Source organism: Aspergillus brunneoviolaceus, assembly GCF_003184695.1.
Source record: "Aspergillus brunneoviolaceus CBS 621.78 unplaced genomic scaffold BO95scaffold_15, whole genome shotgun sequence".
NCBI lineage: Eukaryota > Fungi > Ascomycota > Eurotiomycetes > Eurotiales > Aspergillaceae > Aspergillus > Aspergillus brunneoviolaceus.
The window spans coordinates 74,106-94,301 of NW_020290745.1; the positions used below are offsets into that span (position 1 = coordinate 74,106).

Below are 20,196 nucleotides of genomic sequence, written 5' to 3' on the forward strand. Positions count from 1 at the left end.
CTAATCCTTCTTCTTTAGTAATTTATAGAATATAGTATATTATTATAATTTTTATATTTTAATAGCAGTTTCGAGTTAGAAACTTTTTCTACTGCTGATAGTTTATTATTTTTACTATTAGATTCTTCGATAAAGAACCTTACTGCAGTCAGAGATACTATTAATTAGCTATAAGATTACTAGTAGTTAAAAAAACAAGTTACTAAACTATAACAGAAAATCTAATATAATAATATCGAATTAATACCGACTTGGCAACAGAAAACTTTCTCTTTTTTAAGTAAATCTAAAATAAATATTAAAATTAAAGATATTCCGCAATTTAAACTTTTCTTTAATATTTAAAAATACCAGGAATAGTTCTATAATTTAGATTATAATTTTTAGGGGATATTATCTAAGTTTTATAATAATTACTATAAGATTCTCGAGACTATAAGCCATATAAGCGCGACTTGTTGGTAGAAATAGTACTATTATTTTAAAAAATTATTATTAAAATAAAAAAAAAATATTAGCTATTTATAATCTGTTTTTACTAAATAAATATTTTTTTTTATTTGAAATACTGCTATTTTTAAGTCTGATATAATAAACCAGCTAGAACAAGCTCGGCAGCAAAATAATTAAGATTCTTATAAATTTTATATTTATTTTAATATTTTAGAATAATATTTTTCTAGAGCTACTAAAAAGAAATATAGCTATACTTTTTTTATAAAATTACTTTCTGATTTTAGTTACTATATTAAAGAATATATATACTAACTGCCTGAGGAATAAAACAAGATAATATTTTTTATTACTTATTATTAGAATCTATATATATAAAAATAAAAATATAAATAGAAATCTAATAGATCTAATATATTATAAAAACAGTTATAATTCTATAAGAATACTTAATCTTTTAATTTTAAAACTAATTATTCTAATCCAGTCAGAAAAGTTTTATAATATTTTTTATATAATAATACTAAGTATCTTACTAACTAATATTCTTAAAAAAAAATTAGCTTAAATTCAAGAACTGCAAGCTAGGAAAAATAATATAAAAAAATAGAATAGATTAAGACCAATTCTTTTATCTTAGTTCTATATTATAAAATAGAAACAGCTGATAAGATGTTAATATTAATATAAATATTTAATATTGGGAAAATCTATACAGATATTAATAGTTGTGCGGTATATAATCTGATTAGTATTAAATTTATATAATAATATTTTTTTTTAAAATTTTAGAAATTCTTACTACGGCTTGAAGCTATTAATTATATTTTTATTACCAGCTATAGAATATAGAATATTTCTTTAGATATTACTAATTTAAGAGAAGTATAATAGTATTTTATTAAACTATATATTATTATTATTTAAAATACTTTAATCTTATTTTCTATAACTATTCTGCTTAACTATAAAATTTATTTGTCTTTCTAAAACAAGCAATAATAGTTTAAATTTAGTTAAATCTAGGAATTAAGTTCTTGAAAATTTATTAAGGCTTGCTAAAATTGCGCTTATGTTTATATAATTATTAAAATTCTAAAGAAACTGTGGCTTTTAGATAATAATAAAAAATTAGAATACTATTAAAATAATTCTATTCTGCTAGAACTAATTAAATTTGCCGATATCTTCTCTTCTAATTAATCTAAAATTTTTTTTAAATATTATAATAAGAATTATACTATCGATCTTTTTAAAAGCGAATTATTTTTATTTAGGCTTATTTATCTTTTTTTAAAAAAAGAATTTTTAGTACTTAAAAATTATATTAACAAAAATACTGTTAATAAAAGAATATATTTATTTAAAAGTTTTATAGGGACCCCTATTCTCTTTATATTTAAAAAAATAGAAGTTTACAGCTATATATGAATTATTATAAATTTAATAAAATTATAATAAAAAATTGATATTTATTATTTTTAATCTTTGAAATCCTCGACCGATTAGCTGAATATAAATATTTTAGTAAAATTAATATTTAGAATATTTATTATTGTATTTATATTAAGAAAAAAGATAAATAGAAGACTATATTTTATATATATTATAGTTACTTTAAGTATATAATAATACTGTTTAGCTTAACTAATATATCTGCTTCTTTTTAAAACTATATATATTTTATATTATATAATATTCTTAATATCGTTTATATTATATATTTAAATAATATTCTTATTTTTTTAATAATAAGATATAAATACGTCGAATATATTAAGAAAGTACTAATATAATTATAAGAAGCTAATCTATATATTAAACTATCTAAATACTTCTTCTTTTAACAATAAGTTGAATTTTTTAAATATATTATTTTTTTTACAGATATTATAATAGATTCTGATCGAGTTAAAACTATTGTTTTATAGCCGTTATCTGCTATTTATTATAATATTTAGATCTTTTTAGGATTTTGTAACTTTTACCGCAGATTTATTTATAACTTTTTTTTACTAGTACTATTTTTAACAAATCTTCTAAAAAAAAGTTAAAATAGCAAGAAACTAGAAATATATTATTTATTTCTAGACGAAAGACTGGTATTTTACCGATTTATTAATATATTTCAGACTATTTTTCTTTTTTATTTTTTTAATTTAATTTAATCTATTCGGATCGAAACCGATATTTATAATAAAGAAATAGTAGATATTTTAATCTAACCAGAACTAATAGAATAATACTATATAGTTATTATTTGGTTAAGAAAATTCTTAAATACAGAACTTAACTGGAGTACTCTGAATTAAGAATTTTTTACTATTATCTATTTTTTTAAATATTAGTATTAATATCTCAATAGGGCTTAGTATTTTATTAAAGTTCTATCTGATTATATAAATCTTAGATTATTTATAAATTAATCCTGGCTTAATAGACGTTAAGTATATTAGTATATGATTTTGATTTCTTTTAATTTTATAATTAAATATTAATTAGATAAGAGCAATCCTGCTGATATTTTATTTAGATTATTCAAGCTAGTAAAAAGTTTTTATAATAATAATATTATATAAATACTCTGTGACTGGTTAATATTTATTTTAATAATATCTAAGATCTCGGCAGTAACTAAAATTAGAAAATTCTAGTTTAGATATAATAAGATATTTTTATAAAAGAGATCTAAATCTAATATTTATATAATATTAAGTAGGTCTACGGGCGCTGCCGGTATAGAATCGGCTGACTAGACTATAGTTTATATAATAAACTATAAATAATCTACTAGTATTACAGCTATAAAAAGTATAAGTAAAACTAAAAAGATTTATAAATCTGTTTATAATAATAATCTAAGAAATTTAATTAAAACTCTTTAGAATTAAGATTCTAAATTCTAGAAAAAAAAAATAAACTATTTAAATATTAGAAAATTATAACAGATGGATTATTATATTTTAAAAATAGATTTTATATATTAGAAGTAAAAAGCCTATATTAAAAGCTACTGTAATAATACTATAATAATCTGTTAGCAGATTACTTTAAATAAAATAAAACTAAACAACTTTTCTGCAGAAAGTTTTATTAGATTAGTTTTTAAAATAATATAGAAAACTATATAGTAATATGCTCTATCTGCTAATACTAAACCCTAGCTAGGTATTAACTATATAAAGAACTCGAAAGTCTATCGATTCTATTAAGATTATAAACCGAAATTACTATAGATTTTATTACAGGACTACCCGAATTATACTACTAGGATTATTAGGTAGATTTGATATTAGTAATTATTAATTGTTTTATAAAAATAAACTATTTTATAGCAGTATTATATATAATTCGAGCAGGAAAACTGGCCGAACTATTTTATTAAGAAATTAAACTAAAATATAGAGTCTTTTATAATATAATTATAGATAGAGACTTTATATTTATAAATTAATTTTAATCTAATTTTTATTACTAAACTAAGATTAAAAAATAATTATCGACTGTGTTTCACCCGTAAACCAACAGCTAAATAAAAAGAGCTAATTAAGTTCTCGAATATTATTTATATTACTTTATAATTAAGTATTAAAACTACTAGATAAATTTACTAAATAAGGCAGAATTTATATATAATAATTATCTAAATATTTCTATAAAAATAATTTTTTTTAAAGCTCTAATAGATTATTCTTCTAAGTTTAGACTTCAGATTAAAAATAATTCTATAAAAGTAGGGGTATTATTAATATTAAAAAGACTAGAAAAGCTAAATACTTTATAAAAAAAACTAAAAAAAAACTGGCGAAAAATAAATAAAAACTAATTAACTTACTATAATAGTTATTATAATACTCTATCTTTTAAGCAAGATAATAAAATAATCTATATTTTTAAATAAGAAGATTTAATCAAGCTATCTACTATAAATATTAAATTTAAGAAAATCTCTTAAAAATTAGTCTTAAAATTCGTAGAGTTCTTTAGAATTCTAAAAACTATAGAAAAACAAGTATTTTACCTATATCTTCTTAATAAATATATTTAATTATATAATATCTTTTATATTACTCTGCTAGAATTTTAAAAAGTTAGAAAAAATATTCCCGAAACTTTACTAATACCAGATCTAGATAATAATAAGAAGTGGAAGGTAGAGCAGATACTAAATAGTCTATATTATTAAAAGAACTAATTCTATCTAGTAAAATAGCAGGAATAGTTTTTTAAATATAATTAATAGTTACCGGTAGAAAATTTAATAAATATTTAATAAAAAGTCTATAAATTTAATAATCGGATTGTAGCTTTTTATTCTGTAATATATAGATTAAAATTAATATACAGCAGAAATAATAATAAAACAACTATAAGATATATATAATATATATATAATTTATAATAAAAAAATATAAGTTTGTTGTATTATATGCCTGTTTTATTTATATCTACGCGTATAAACTATAGAAAAAATAATATTAAAAAAAACCCGGATTATATATATTCAGCGGGACTATCAAAATTAAAAAATAATTAAATAAAAATTACTAGTAGAAGGTATTACTGTGTAAAAAATAAATATAAAATATTAATAAAACTATAAACTATAGATAATATTAATAGAAAAAATATTCTTAATATTAGTAATATACCAGTTTTTATTATTATTTCTATTGGTATAAAAATATATAATCTTATAGATTATATTATTCAGACAAAAAACAGCTGTATAATACTAAAATAGATAGCTAGTATTATTAAACAAAAAATAAAAATATTTATATAAGTCTTTGGTTTAAACAGTAAGAGTATAATACTCCGCGATAAAACTATAATAAACAGCTAGATTTTTCTATTAGAAAGTTAATATAATTTTTATAGATAGTTAATATTATTTATAATTATAGCTTTTTTAATAACAGCTGTTATACCGTGCTTAATGCAGTAGGTTTTTTTCGCGTTAGAAAACTAAGCGGCGAGATTAGCGGTTAAAAAACCGAAAAAAATACAAAGAATAGAATCATATTTTTTTTCTATTTTTACCGCCTAAAAAAAGCTTAACTAGTAGAGAATTAGTAATAAATTACTAGTATTATCCAGTATTCCCGACGCCGTCTAATATATGTTTAGCTGGGATTTAAAAGTTTAAATAGAGAGAAACTTATAAGAATATAATTTTTTTTTAACTAGCGCACTGTTGATATTTTACTAATAAAATAATATTAAAAATATACCAGGGCTTAAACTTTTTACTAGAACTATATTTGTAGTTTTTTATACTAGTCTAAAGATATTTCAGGCAAAAAAAATATCGAAAAAAAATAAAATTTTAGTTAAAAAACAATAATTCGCTGTAGAAGATATAATATTATAGTATAAATACTACAGTTACTTGTTAGTATTTTAGTAATACTAAAAAAAATATAAAATATAAATATTATATATATATATTAGAACAAATAAATAAACGCAGAAATAGTAAAAAAATACGAATTTTTTGATATAAAATAAATAATGCTGATAATGTCGAGGATGTTGAAAAAGATATATAGAAGTATATTCATATTATTAATATTATTATTAAAAAATCATAGTGTTTTTAAAGCAGAATAGTATTATTTATAATATATATTTCGAACGGGACTAGCCTGTGACTTTCTGCTATCTACTACTATACTTTTAAAAATAGTTAGCTCCCGTGTTAAAACGGTAGTATTATATTATTATTATACTGCTGAGAACAGCCGCATATAAGAAAAAGCCTAATTATTATAGATAATTTCTAGAACTATAGCAGATTACTAATAGTCTATTTATATATTTTTTATATAACAGTTATGACGTTAATAACTCTAATCTTTTTTAGTATTTAACTCTTAGAACCTTGCTAGACCTTCGGAAAGTAAGGATTAGTTTTGAAATCAATAGACTGCTACTATTCTATACCTAACTGACCTTTTCCCTTTACAATATTATTAATCTAAAAAATAATAAAATTTTATTATATAAATTTATTTATTTTTTATCTTAAGTTAAGTTCTAATATTTTTATTATTATATTAATAAAAATATTTAATTAGAATAAATTTAATTTTTTAAAAGTTCTGCAGAAACTTCTATTTTTTTTATATTAAAAAAGAATAAAAATCTCCGATTATATATAGATTATAAAAAACTTAATAAGATTTTAATTAAAAATTACTATTTTTTATTTTTAATTTTAGAAATTTTAAATAAAATTATAAGAACTAAATATTTTTTTAAACTAGATATTTAGAATATATATTACTAAATTTATATTAAATAGAAAAATAAATAAAAAATAGTTTTTAAAATCTATTATAAATATTTTAAATATTTAATTATATTTTTTAAATTAACTAATACTCCGGCTATTTTTTAAAACTATGTTTATTTAGCTTTTTATAATATTTTAAATATTTTTTATATTATTTATTTAAATAATATTTTTATTTTTTTAAAGAACCGTCCTTTTTATACTTTTTATTTATATTAAGTATTAAAATATTTATAAAAAGCAGATCTTTATATTAAGCTATTAAAATATATTTTTTATTAAAATTATATTAAATTTTTAGAATATATTATATTCTTATATAATATATTAATAAATTTCTAATAAATATCTAATATTTTTATATAGCTGATATTAACTATATATTATAAGATTTAAATATTCTTAGAATTTTATAATTTTTATTAATATTATATTAAAAATTATTTCTTAATTATATTACTACTAATTTTTCTTTAAAAAATATCCAGAATAGAAAGAAGCCTGAAAGAATAATATTAACTAATAAAAAAATAATAATATTCTAATAGTTTTTTTATAATTTTTAAACTATATTTTTATTAAGATATTTTAATTTTTAATAAAAAATCCGGATAAAAATAAATATTTTTTAATAAAATATACTAGAAATATTATTCCAGCCAGATAACTATAAAATATATTATTTTATTATATTTTAATTAAAAAAGTTTAATAGTATTAAAACTTATTATTTAATTTTAGACTAAAAGCTTTTTACTATTATTTATTTGTTTAAATATTAGTATTAATATTTTAAAAAATTATTATATTTTATTAAAGTTTTTTTAGACTATTAAAATCTCTAGATTTTTATAAAATAATTAAAGCTAAATAGCTGTTGGGCTTAATAATATATATATTTTAATAATTATAATTTTATTATTTAATATTAATTTAATAAATATAATTCTGCTAATCTACTGTTAAAAATAAAAAAAACTTAAAAGTTCTGTTTAATATAAAAATTCTAAAGTTAATATAATATTAAATAGCTAATAAATTTCTTATAAAATTATAGCTAGTCTTAAAAAAGTTTTAAATTCTATATCTGCTAGTATATATTAAGTTTATTAAAATCTAAATATAATTAAACCAGTATAAAAACAGTTAATTAAATTATTAAAATAAAAATATTTTATAATTTATATATTAATATATTAGTAGTATTTTAAGTATATAAATATAAAAACTTATTATATTTTAAAATTATTCAAATAAGCTTATTTTATAATAAATATATTAGTATATTAATAGTATTTTAAATATATAAAAATAAAAACTTATTTTATTTTAAAATTAATAAAAAATTATATATTCTAATTAAAAGAATCTAAAATAAAAATATAGAAATATATTATTAAAAACTTACTATTTTAGAAGATAATCCTAGACTAAAATATTAAAAATTAATAAGAATACTCTTATTATATATAAATATTATTTATATATTTTTATAAAATAAAGTCTTTAGTAATATTTATTAAATCTTTATTATAATAATCGGCTAGTAGACTATTTTAGGTAATTAAAAATAAAAGCTTTTTTTAAAAGAAAGTTTTATTAGATAAATCTTAATAAAAATATGATTATTTATATCAGAAAATATTCTATATATTAAAAACTTATATTTATTAAATATAAACTATACAGTAAGCTTAAATTACTATTAATTTCTAGCTAATTTTTTATTAAATTATTTATAGATTTTATTATAAATCTGTTTTCTATTATAATAAAAAATAGTATTTTAGATTTAATTTTTATTATTATTAATAAATTTATAAAATAGTATTAATTTTTATTTATTTTATATATTATAACTACTTTAAAACTTGCTGAACTTTTTTATAAAAAAAATTAAACTTTAGTTTAAACTATTATAAAATATAATTTTAAATAAAGATTTTTTTTTACTAGTAAATTTTAGTCCCGAATTATTTATTATATTTAAATTAAATTTTATTTATTAATAGTATTTCGATTTTAAATTAATAATTAAATTAAAAAAATAAATTAGATTCTTAAATAATATCTTTAATATTTTATTAATAAAAATTATCTAAACTAGTCTATTTTATTATTTTTTATTTAATTTACTTATAATAATACTCTAAATTTAACTACTAGTTATTTTTTTTTAAAAATTCTTTTAGATTATTTATCTGACTTTTATCTATATATTAAGATTAATATTTTTTAAAAAGAAATCTCTACAGCTAAAAATTAAATTAATAAGCTAGTTATATTATAGAAAAATCTATAAAATTACTAGTAAAAAACTAATAAAGTAATAAAAAAATACTATAATAAAAAATACTAGCTAATAATTTTTAAAAAAAAATCTTATAAAACTATTTATTAAAAATTTAAAAATTAAGACTTTATTTCGAAAGCTAGTTTCTTAATATATTAAATTTCTAAAAATTCTAACAGTTATTAAAAAATAAATATATTAAATTTTTCTGTCTGACTATTATAGTCGAATTTATAATATTTTTTATATATTATTATTAAAATAATAAAAATCTAGTATAGATTTATAAAACCAACTCTATCTTTAAGACTTAAAAAAAAAGTTTAAAATTAAAAATATTAAAAATAAACAGACTTTTAATAATAAGTAGTATTTTCTAGTTAAATAAATAAACTAACTAAGTAAATATAATAAATAGATTTTAGAAAAATCTATAAATAATATTCAGCAAGCTATTTAAAACTATAAAAAATAAAAAAAAATTAAAACAATAAAAAATATCTTATTTTTAAATATAAAAAAGATAATTAAATCTATATTAAATTACTATATTAGATATATTTAAAGATTAATACTAAAATATATAATTAAAATAAAAAGTTTCTATAAATAAACTAGATTTTTATTAAAAAACTACTAAACTAATCTAATTAATTAATATTATTTTTATAGAAGATAAACAGCGAAAAATTAGAATTATTTTATTTTTTAAATATAGAAATTCTAAAAAAAGGTCTTGTTATTATATATAATATATATTTTATAATAAACTTTTTTAAAAAATATCTACTTAGTTCTAATTTATAAAAAAACCTGTTATTTCTAGATATTAAATAAAGTATAATTAGATTGTCTGTAATAAAATAACAGCCTATAATAAAAAAATAATAAAAAATTAGATTAAACTAGTAAATTAATTTATAAATTAATAAAAAATTAATAAAAAAATATACAGTAATCTTAGATTTATTAATATTAATTAGTTTATATTTATAATAGTAGATTAACTTAACTATTTTAAAACTAATAATTAAAACCAGAATTAAGTAATTAATTTAAATATAAAATATTAAATTCTAATTCAGATTCTAGTTAAAAATAGTATAGTTAATAAAAAACTTTTAACTTTAGTTTAAAATTTATAAGAACTTAAAAATATTTTCTAGTATATTAATTAAAGTCTAGTTTTTATTAATTTAAAAAATCTACTAAAAAGCTGTCGAAATATATTTAATAATAAATCTAATTTTTATTAAAACATTATTTATATACTATAAATATTATAGTATTAAAAATATAACTAGATCTAAAATTTTTTATATTAATAATATTATAATTCTTAATACTAGTTCTTAAGTAATATAAATAAAAAAAGATTTTAAATATAATAGATATATCAGCCAAATAATAGTAAGTAATTATTAATATTATATTAAAAAATAGCAGAAATAAGAATTTTAAGAAAATAAATTAATAAATAAAATATAAAATAAATAATAAAAATAAAAGTAAAAACAACAAAAAAAAATATAAAAAAAATTTAGTAGAAAATTAAGATATAAAAATAAATAAAAATATATTAATTTTTTTTATTTATATATATACTTTATATTAGATTCTGATTAGATTAATAATAAAATATATACTTTATTTATTATTTTAAAATCTTTTATCTATAAAATATATAGTTTATTAAATAATTTTTTTATTATTATAGTACCGAACTTTATTATTTAAAGAATATTACTAACAGAAATATCTAATTAGAATAAATAATAAAGCTATTTATAATTATATTATTATATTAAATAGTTTAGTTTGGCGGAAAAGTATAATTATTATATAATATTTATTATTATAGTAGTTTATAATTATTATTATAGCAGCTGTGGAAGCCGTTCAAATGATCGAAATCAATCCATTTAGTGCTAAGATACAAGAATTTCAAGCATAAGGAAAAAAAAAGAGGAAGGGAAAAAAGAAACACAAGCCCGTAGCTTATCTGTTGCAGGGCAGCTCGGAAAACAAATAAAATAAATACTATAAAGACAATAAGCAGACTAACTGGATTTGCTGGGTTTTTAGGGTTAAATAGGTCAATTAAATAAATTGGGTCGATGGGGTATTCGGGGTGCTTAGGGTCAGTTGGATATGCTAGGTGTACTGGGTTAACAAGGTATACTAGGTGTTGTCTTCACACAGCTATTTTAGGATTAATATAGATTTATTAAAATTTTAATTTAGATATTTATATTATTATATTATTGATTTCTTTTTTTATATAATATATTATTCTGAGATTTTTTAGAAAAGAAGATTTCTTAAGAATTAGTCTTAAAATTAATAAAAGACTGCTTTTAATTATTTTGCTTGTCTTGTCTAACCAGTATGTCTACTATATTAAGTAGTTCCTAACAATATTATTCGGAAGTACTTATAATACTTATATATAATTAGTTATATAAAGATAAAATTAAAAATTATGGTTGGTTGTATAATCTATAATAATTCAGCTTAGCAAAAAAAATACTTAATAATAGCGTCAAAGAGACGTCTCCGGTAATATAAAAAGTGGTTAGAAGTAAGTAATAAGATATATAAAAAATTAATAAATAGAATAATTAAAAAATTAATAAATAAGAATATAGTAAAATATATAAGATTAATAAATAAAAGATTAAAAAAAATATATTAGTAGTATTATAAATATTCTACTAATAAAATATTTATTTAAAATAAATAAACCAATATAAAGCACTTTTTTGGTAATATTTAATTAAATAAATAATTTTTAGATAGACCGAGAATTATAGCAAAATATACTACTAATATTAGATTTTAAGATCTTAAAAAATAATAATTTATAAATAAATAATTATTTTCTTTATTTTAGCTATCTTAATATATATATAAGATCGCCTTTCCGAAGCAGTAAGAAAGGGCAGTATCCAAGCCGAGAAAAAAGGCTCGAGGTGTCGAAGGCAATATTAATACAGTACCGAACTCTACTATTTAAAAAATATTACTAGTAGGAATATTTAATTAAAATAAATAATAAAGCTATTTATAGCTATATTATTATATTAAATAATTCAGCTTAATAAAAAAATATAATTATTATATAATATCTACTATTATAATAATTTATATCTACTATTATAATAATCTATTCTAGAATTAATATAGATTTATTAAATTTTTAATCTAAATATTTATATTATTATATTACTTATCTCTTTTTTTTGTATAATATATTATTCTAATAATTTTTAGAAAAAAAGATTTTTTAAAGATTAGTTTTAAAATTAATAAAAAACTATTTTTTAACTATTATACTTGTCTTGCCTGTGAAGGCAACACCCAGTACATCTTGTTAACCCAGTATATCTAGTATATCTAACTGATCCTAAGCACTCCGAATACCCTATTAACCCGATTTATCTAATTAATCTATTTAATCCCGAAAACCCAGCAAACCTAGTTAGTCTGCTTACTATTTTTATAATATTTATTTTATTTATTTTTTAAGCTGCCCCGTAATAGATAAGCCATAAGCTTATATTTTTTTTTTTCTTTTTTTTTCTTTTATGCTTAAAATTCTTATATCTTAATATTAAATAGATTAATTTTAATTATTTAAACAGCTTTTATATAATTTTAAATATTTTTGTAATTTTTGTTTCTTTTCAAGTCTCTTGATAAAACTTATAGTTAATTTAATATATAAATAACTATATACAGACTCGGAAACTCTTTCTGTATACATATTATTAATAATAATAAATAATTTTAGAAAACTATAATTATAATTCTTATAATAAAGAAATAGATTTAACTTAATTTTATTAATTCTTTTATTACTGTGGCTGTAGGCTGCACGGTAACTAACTAAATAAAAAAAAAACTAAACTATTATTACAGCTGGAGACTGTATAATAACTAAAAAATTAAAAAAATATATTATAATAGCTTACAACACGCAGGAACCGAAAATAACCAAGTAAAATAGTAAAAAACTAATATTATTAATAAATAATATCTAAAAAATTTTAAAAAAAAATATATCCCGTAAAAAATTTAATAAATTTTATAAAAAAAATCTAAAATATATTTTTAAGATAATACTACAGATCTATAATAAATTTAAAAAATAGATTAAAAGCCTGTCTAATAAAATAAATATTTTAAAAAAAAAATTAGTATAGGCTGAAATAGATAAGAAAATCTTAATTTAGAATTTAGATACTATAAAATCAAAAAAAGATTATATTATTACATAAAAAAATACTACTCTAGTAATATATAAAAATATAAATCAGATATTTATAAATAGCTGAAAAATACTGAAGATTCCCGATCTTTTTATATTTAGTAATAAAAAAAATATTATTTTTAATAATTAAAAGCTTGTGATAAAATAGAAGCTTAAAACTAATATTAATTATTTTAAAAATCTAGCTATTTAAAAAATATATATAACTAGCTGTTGTAAAAAAAATATTAAATAATATTTATTATTTTAACTAAGAATAGAAGCTAACTATTTATTTAAAAATATATTTAATATTTTTATATATTTTACTAATATTTATATTAATCTGAACCGACAGCAAAACATCTGCTTAAAATATATATAACTTAAAATAAATTCTAGCTAAAAGTTTTATAATTTTTATATCTAATTCTGCTATCTAGCAGAAAAAGCAGATATTAATATTAATTTTTAAAAGTTTAATCTTTATTAGAAGCTATCTTCTAAGCTTAAAAAACTAATTTTAGTCGAATTTTATAAATTAAATATTAATTTTAAGTAGTTTATTACTATCTATACCAATATATTAAAAAGTATAAATAAAAATATAAAGTATTATCAACTAATTTTTTTTTAGTATGAAAAATTAGTATAACTATTAATAATCTATTTATTTAAGTTAAAAAAGACACGAAAGAAATCTCTAGATTCTATATAAATAATAAAATATAAGTAGTACTGTTTGCTGAAGAAAAATATTTTTATTATAAAAAATAAAAATATTTAAATTATAATTATTCTAAAAAGAAGCCTTAGATTTAGTTAATCAAAGAAAATATTATTAATAATTCAGAAAAAAACTTTGTTTAGAAAAAGTCTTTTTTTTAGACGAACTTAGTATTAACTATAGATATATTAATTTAAGAAAGTTATTAGAAAATCCGGAAAATAGCTTTATAATTTAGATTTTTATTTTGAATAATATTATAGTAGTATCTGTAAAAATATTAATAAATATTAAAATAAATATTTTTATTTATATTAATATAAATTATATTATATAAATAAAAAAATTTCTAGAAACCACTGCAGCCAGACTTAAGAAATCAAAAAATATTATTAGATTTAATAAAAAGACCGCTATATCTCTTACTTATATAATTTAATTCAATCTGATAATAGACGGATGGTTATTTAAAAAAATATTATTTCTAATTCTAAATCTTAAATCCTATAATATAATATTTCGTAAGATATAATTAGGCGAACAGAACCTATTTTTAAATTATAAAAATAAGTATTTAATATAATTTTAAAATCTTTTTTTATAGAAATAAGTTAAGACTAAATTTTTAAAAACTGTTTTTTTTTAACTAATTAGTAATTAGAAGATAAATTAAGATTATTAAAAAAATATAAAAAAGCAAAACTATAAGATAAATAAAAAAAACAAAAAATAACTAGTTTAAATTCTAAAATAAAGTACTTTTTAAATCTATAAAAAAATATAATAAAATTATTATAATATATAAATCAAAAACTTAAGAAAAAATCTATAAATAATCAGATTCTAAATAGACCGAAAATTATTTTAAATATAACCCTATAATCCTTTTCTACCAAAATTAAAATTATATTAATAAAAATAGTTGAATTTTACAGATATTTAAAGAGATTAAAGATATTTATTATATTATTTATAAAAATTAAAAAAGCTATTAATAATAAGATCTGAAAAAAAAATCCAGCAAGTAAACTAGAAAAAATTAAAAAAATCTTATCTAAATAATATTATAATCTAGCTAATATATTTTTAAAATAAGCCTTAGACATCTTGCTTTTAAACTGTATATATAATTATAAAATTTATTTAAAAAATAATATTCTAATTAGAATCTTTTTTTTATACTAAATAACTATAAAGAAATTAGAAGCAGCTTAAATCTATATTAAAAAAAATCTAAGTAAAAAGTTTATAGTTTCTAGTTCTACTTTTTTTATATCTCCAATTCTTATAGCTAAAAAATTTAAAGAAGAATTAAAACTATATATAAACTATCAAAAACTTAATATTTTAATAAAAAAGAATCTATATCCACTTCTGCTAATTAATAAAATTCTAAACTAACTAAAAATAGTAAAAATCTTTATTAAATTTAATATTAGATAAGAATTTTATTAAATTAGAATATATATAGATTTTGAGAACTTAACTATTTTTTAAATCTATTATAGTATATATAAATATAAGATTTTTTCTTTTAGATTAATAAATAAACCTGCTGCTTTTTAAAGATTTATAAATAAAATATTAAATAATTATTTTAATCTGTTTATAATAGTATATATAAATAATATTTTAATATACAGTTAAAATCTAGCAGAATATAAATTATATATATAATATATTTTTTAAAAACTATAAAAAGCAGGACTGTAAGCTGCTATTTATAAATATAAGTTTTATATTATAAAAACCAAGTTCTTAAAATTTATAGTTTTTATAAAGAAAATTAGTATAGATTTAGAAAAGACTTTTATTATATAAGATTAGACTATTTCTATAATAATTAAAGAAGTTTAATTATTTCTAAAATTTTGTAACTTTTATTAATAATTTATTAAGACTTATAATCGGATTATTAAATTTCTAATTCTATTAATTTATTAGAATATTTTTTTTATATAAAATAGTAACTGCTAAATAGTATTTAAATTATTAAAATAATTTTTTATATTTATACCGGTGTTAAAATATTATAAGCCTTTAAAATCTATTTAAATAGAAATAAATATCTCAGATAAAATAGTTACTAAAATATTAATATAAAAAAATAAAAACTAGTAATATTCTATTATATTTTTTTCAAAAACTATAGTACCAGCTGAACGAAACTATAATATTTATAATAAAAAACTTTTTATAATAGTTTGTTTTTTTAAAGTATAAAGAATAGAATTAAAAAAACTATTTAATATAAAATAATTTAAGATTCTTACTGACTACTAAGTTCTTAAATATTTTATAACCATAAAAAAACTAAATATATAGTAAGTAAAATAAACCAAATTTTTATTCTATTTCTATTTTTAAATCTATTATTAATTAGAAAAAAAAATATTCTAGCCGACGCTTTAATCTGCTAAAACCAAGAAAATATTATTTTAAATAAATAAAAACAAATCCTGCTATAACTAGAATAATTAGATTTAAATATCTATTTAGATAATATCGCACGCCTGGCACCTTTAAAAAAATAATATAAATTATTAATTAGATTTTAAAAATAAATTATATTTTTATTAATTCTGCAGAAGCCTAATATTTTTTTTTAATCTAAAAAGTAATTATAAATTATATAATAGTTTACTGTTAAACAAGTTTCGACTAATAGTTTTAAATATAAATAATATAAAAATATAACTTCTAAATAAAATATATTAATAACTGTTAATAGTTTATTTAGAATAGATAAAAATCCTTAAACTTATAAAATAATAATATTATTAGAATATATAGAACAAAGATATATATAGATATCTAAATAACTATATAATATATAATAGAAAAAACTACTGAAGAGATCTTTTTCCCGGACTATTAAATTTATTACTGATATTTAATTAATTATAGTAATATATTTTAATAGACTTCTACTTTCTTTTAATAAATAGGTATAAATATAATATAGTATATATAGTTATAAACCGGTTTAATAAACAGATAGTTTTAATTTCTTATATAAAAATAATTATTATAAAGAAAATAGCGGTATTATTTCTTAAATATATTTATATATAAATAGAATCTTTTAATATAATTATATTAGATTATAAATCCTAATTCGTCTCTAAATTCTAAATAGAACTATATAGAATCTTATAAATTAAACTTAAGTTTTCGACAGTATACTATTTATAAATAAACAGCTAAACAAAAAATATAAATTAATATCTAGTTTAAAAACATATTTTTTTTATAAATTATTTTTAAAATAATTAATCAAATATATTACTAATAATAGACTTCGCCGCTGCTTATTTATTATATATCTTTTTAGAAATCTTATTTTTTTAAGCTAAATATAGCTATAAACTATAACTTTTATTTAACTAAATAAAATTATTAAAAAAAAAGTTAGAAATTAAAGCTATTAAAACAGCCTGTTAAACTACTCTTTAATTATAAAAAATATAAAACTTCGTAAAAAAATATAGTCTAAATATAAAAATAGTAAATATTTAATATTAACTATTACCGGAAAAACACAGCTTTTTAAAAAAAAAAAAAGTATTCGTGGACTATATAAATTAAAATTAAAACCAGCTATTAAAAAAGTTGGTAGATAAGTAGTATAAATCTTATAAGATTTTAAATAAAGTTAAAAATATATACTGTTTAGATCTTTTATTCTCAGTCTGTATTTATTCTGTTTTTTATTTTAAAAAATTATATTATACAGCTATGCTAGAATCTATACCGAAACAGATTTTAGACTAAATAATTCTAATAATAGTTTAAAAAAAACCGAGTATAAAATTAACAAGATCTTAGTATTATAAATTTACTGAAAATATTTATTTTATTAGATTATCTAAAAAAACTATAATACTACAGATAATATTTAGTATTTAGTTAAAAACTTTTATAACGCGGTTAATTTTCTAAAAAACTTTTATAATATATATTCTAAATATTTAGATTCTTCGAAATATTTTTAAGCTTAGTTTACTACTATAAAAGCCGACGATCTGTTAACAGACTATTTAAATAATAATTTTTTAAGTATAATAAAAACTTCTACTAAAATTACTAGACGCCCAGAAAGAAGACTAAAAAAATATCTATTATTTATAGACAGTTAAAACTAAAAAGAAGAATTATATAAAAATAATATCTAGTATATCTTATTAATCTAATATATTTAGTATATTCAACTAACTTTAAGCACCCCGAATATTCTATTAACCCAATTTATTTAATTAATCTATTTAATCCCGAAAATCTAACAAACCTAGTTAGTTTATTTACTGTCTTTGTAGTATTTATTTTATTTATTTTCCGAGCTATTTTATAATAAATAAGCTACGGGCTTATATTTTTTTTTTCTTTCTTTTCTTCTTTTTCTTATGCTTAAAATTCTTATATCTTAGCACCAAATAGATTGATTTCGATCATTTAAACGGCTTCCACATTGCCTAACCAGTGTGTCTACTGTGTCAAGTAGTTTCTAACATTAATATATATATTCTTATATATAATAATTTAAGTTAAAAAATAACTTAATAAAAAAATTTTATTTTATTTTTTTTAATAGCTCTAGGAAAATATTATTTTAAAATATTAAAATAAGTATAAAACTTATATAGATCTTAATTATCTTTTTATTAGATTTTTTCCAACTGGCTGATAACATCAGATTTAAAAATAATAATATTTTAAATTAAAAATAAAATCTATTTTAAAAATACAGGCTATAAATAGCTAATATTTTTTTATTTAAACAGCAGTTTATTAAAATATTAATATTATTTTTACTAATAAATTATACTTATATAACTTATAGCTTTAAAAATTTTATAATAATTAATATTAAATTTAGCAGATATTCTTTAAAAATTATAATCCAAATTATAAAACTATTCTTATTAATTCTAAATATTAAAAAAAGTTTAAACTGTAGAATATTCTTGATTTTAATAATTATTTTGGAATTATATAAAAAATATAAAAATTTCTGCTGGTAATCTAATATTAGTTTAATATTATTTTACTAAATCTTTTTTATAATTCGGCAGCTTGGTACTATAAATACTAATAATTTTAGAAATAACTAATAATATTTTTAACTATAGTAAGATCTTTTAAGAAAAAATCTAAGATTATAAAAAATAAAAATTCTTTAGAAATAAAAAAACTTTTCGGTTTTAAATTGCTATTTTAATATAATTATTAAAATAATATACTATATTCTATAGGTAACTAAAAAAAATTAAAATTATTAAGAAAAAAAGATTAGTTAGATATAGAATAATAACAGTCTAATAAATTTAAAACTAATTTTCATTCTTCTATAGTCTAGCAAAAAAAAGAATTTAATATATAAAAGGAATTAGAATTATTAATATTATAACTACTATATAGGGAAGATATAAGAGACTTATAGGCGGCCAACTAGGGTGTTGAGAGTTATCCGTGACAAATATACTTAGCCTCCCAGCCTCCCAGGTTCTCTATTAAATAAACAATTTCTTTATCTAATCAATCCTCGCTTGCAGCGATTATTCACATTAAATATAGTAACTACTACTAAATTAAGTCTAGTTAAAATATTTTAAAAAAGTTTTATTTATTTAAATATTAATATTATAAAGCTATTTTTAAGCAGTATAACTTATAATATATTATATTAATAAGTTAATATATATTATTTAACTAAGAAAATTAGTATAGTTTAATCATTTTTGGAATATATTTTTATATTATTATTAGAATTTATCCTAAAATACAAGTTCCTATAGAAAGATTCTTCTTATATTAAGATTATATTAGAGATTCTAGAACTATAAAAAGCTGAAAATATAGAAATATATTCTAAAAGTTATTAAATTATACTAATCTTTTTAACTGAAATATATATATAAACTTATTAATATAATATATTATAAATTATATTATTTGAATATAACTTTATAATACTAATATTTAAATAAATAAAACTTTTTAATATATTCTAAACTAGATTTAATCTAATAATAGTTATTATACTTAATTTTATAAATTATATTTTTTAGAGTAATATTTACTATATCTAGCTTTATAATTTATTTTTTTAGACTATATTTATATTATATAAAATATTATTATACCCAGTTTATATCAAGATAATTATTATAGTT

The 20,196-nt window shown here is 16.5% G+C and overlaps 2 protein-coding genes across 2 annotated transcripts; both read left to right on the top strand.

Moving 5' to 3' along the window:
• Positions 1-6,553: 6,553 nt before the first annotated feature.
• Positions 6,554-6,730, top strand: BO95DRAFT_357079 (uncharacterized protein; the record flags this gene model as incomplete). Its single annotated transcript, XM_025582335.1, has 1 exon — positions 6,554-6,730. A coding segment is annotated over one exon (177 nt), but the record flags the coding sequence as incomplete, so codon positions are not given.
• An 8,511-nt stretch (positions 6,731-15,241) lies between these two features.
• On the top strand, positions 15,242-15,424 carry BO95DRAFT_356944 (uncharacterized protein; the record flags this gene model as incomplete). Its single annotated transcript, XM_025582330.1, has 1 exon — positions 15,242-15,424. A coding segment is annotated over one exon (183 nt), but the record flags the coding sequence as incomplete, so codon positions are not given.
• Positions 15,425-20,196: the final 4,772 nt, after the last annotated feature.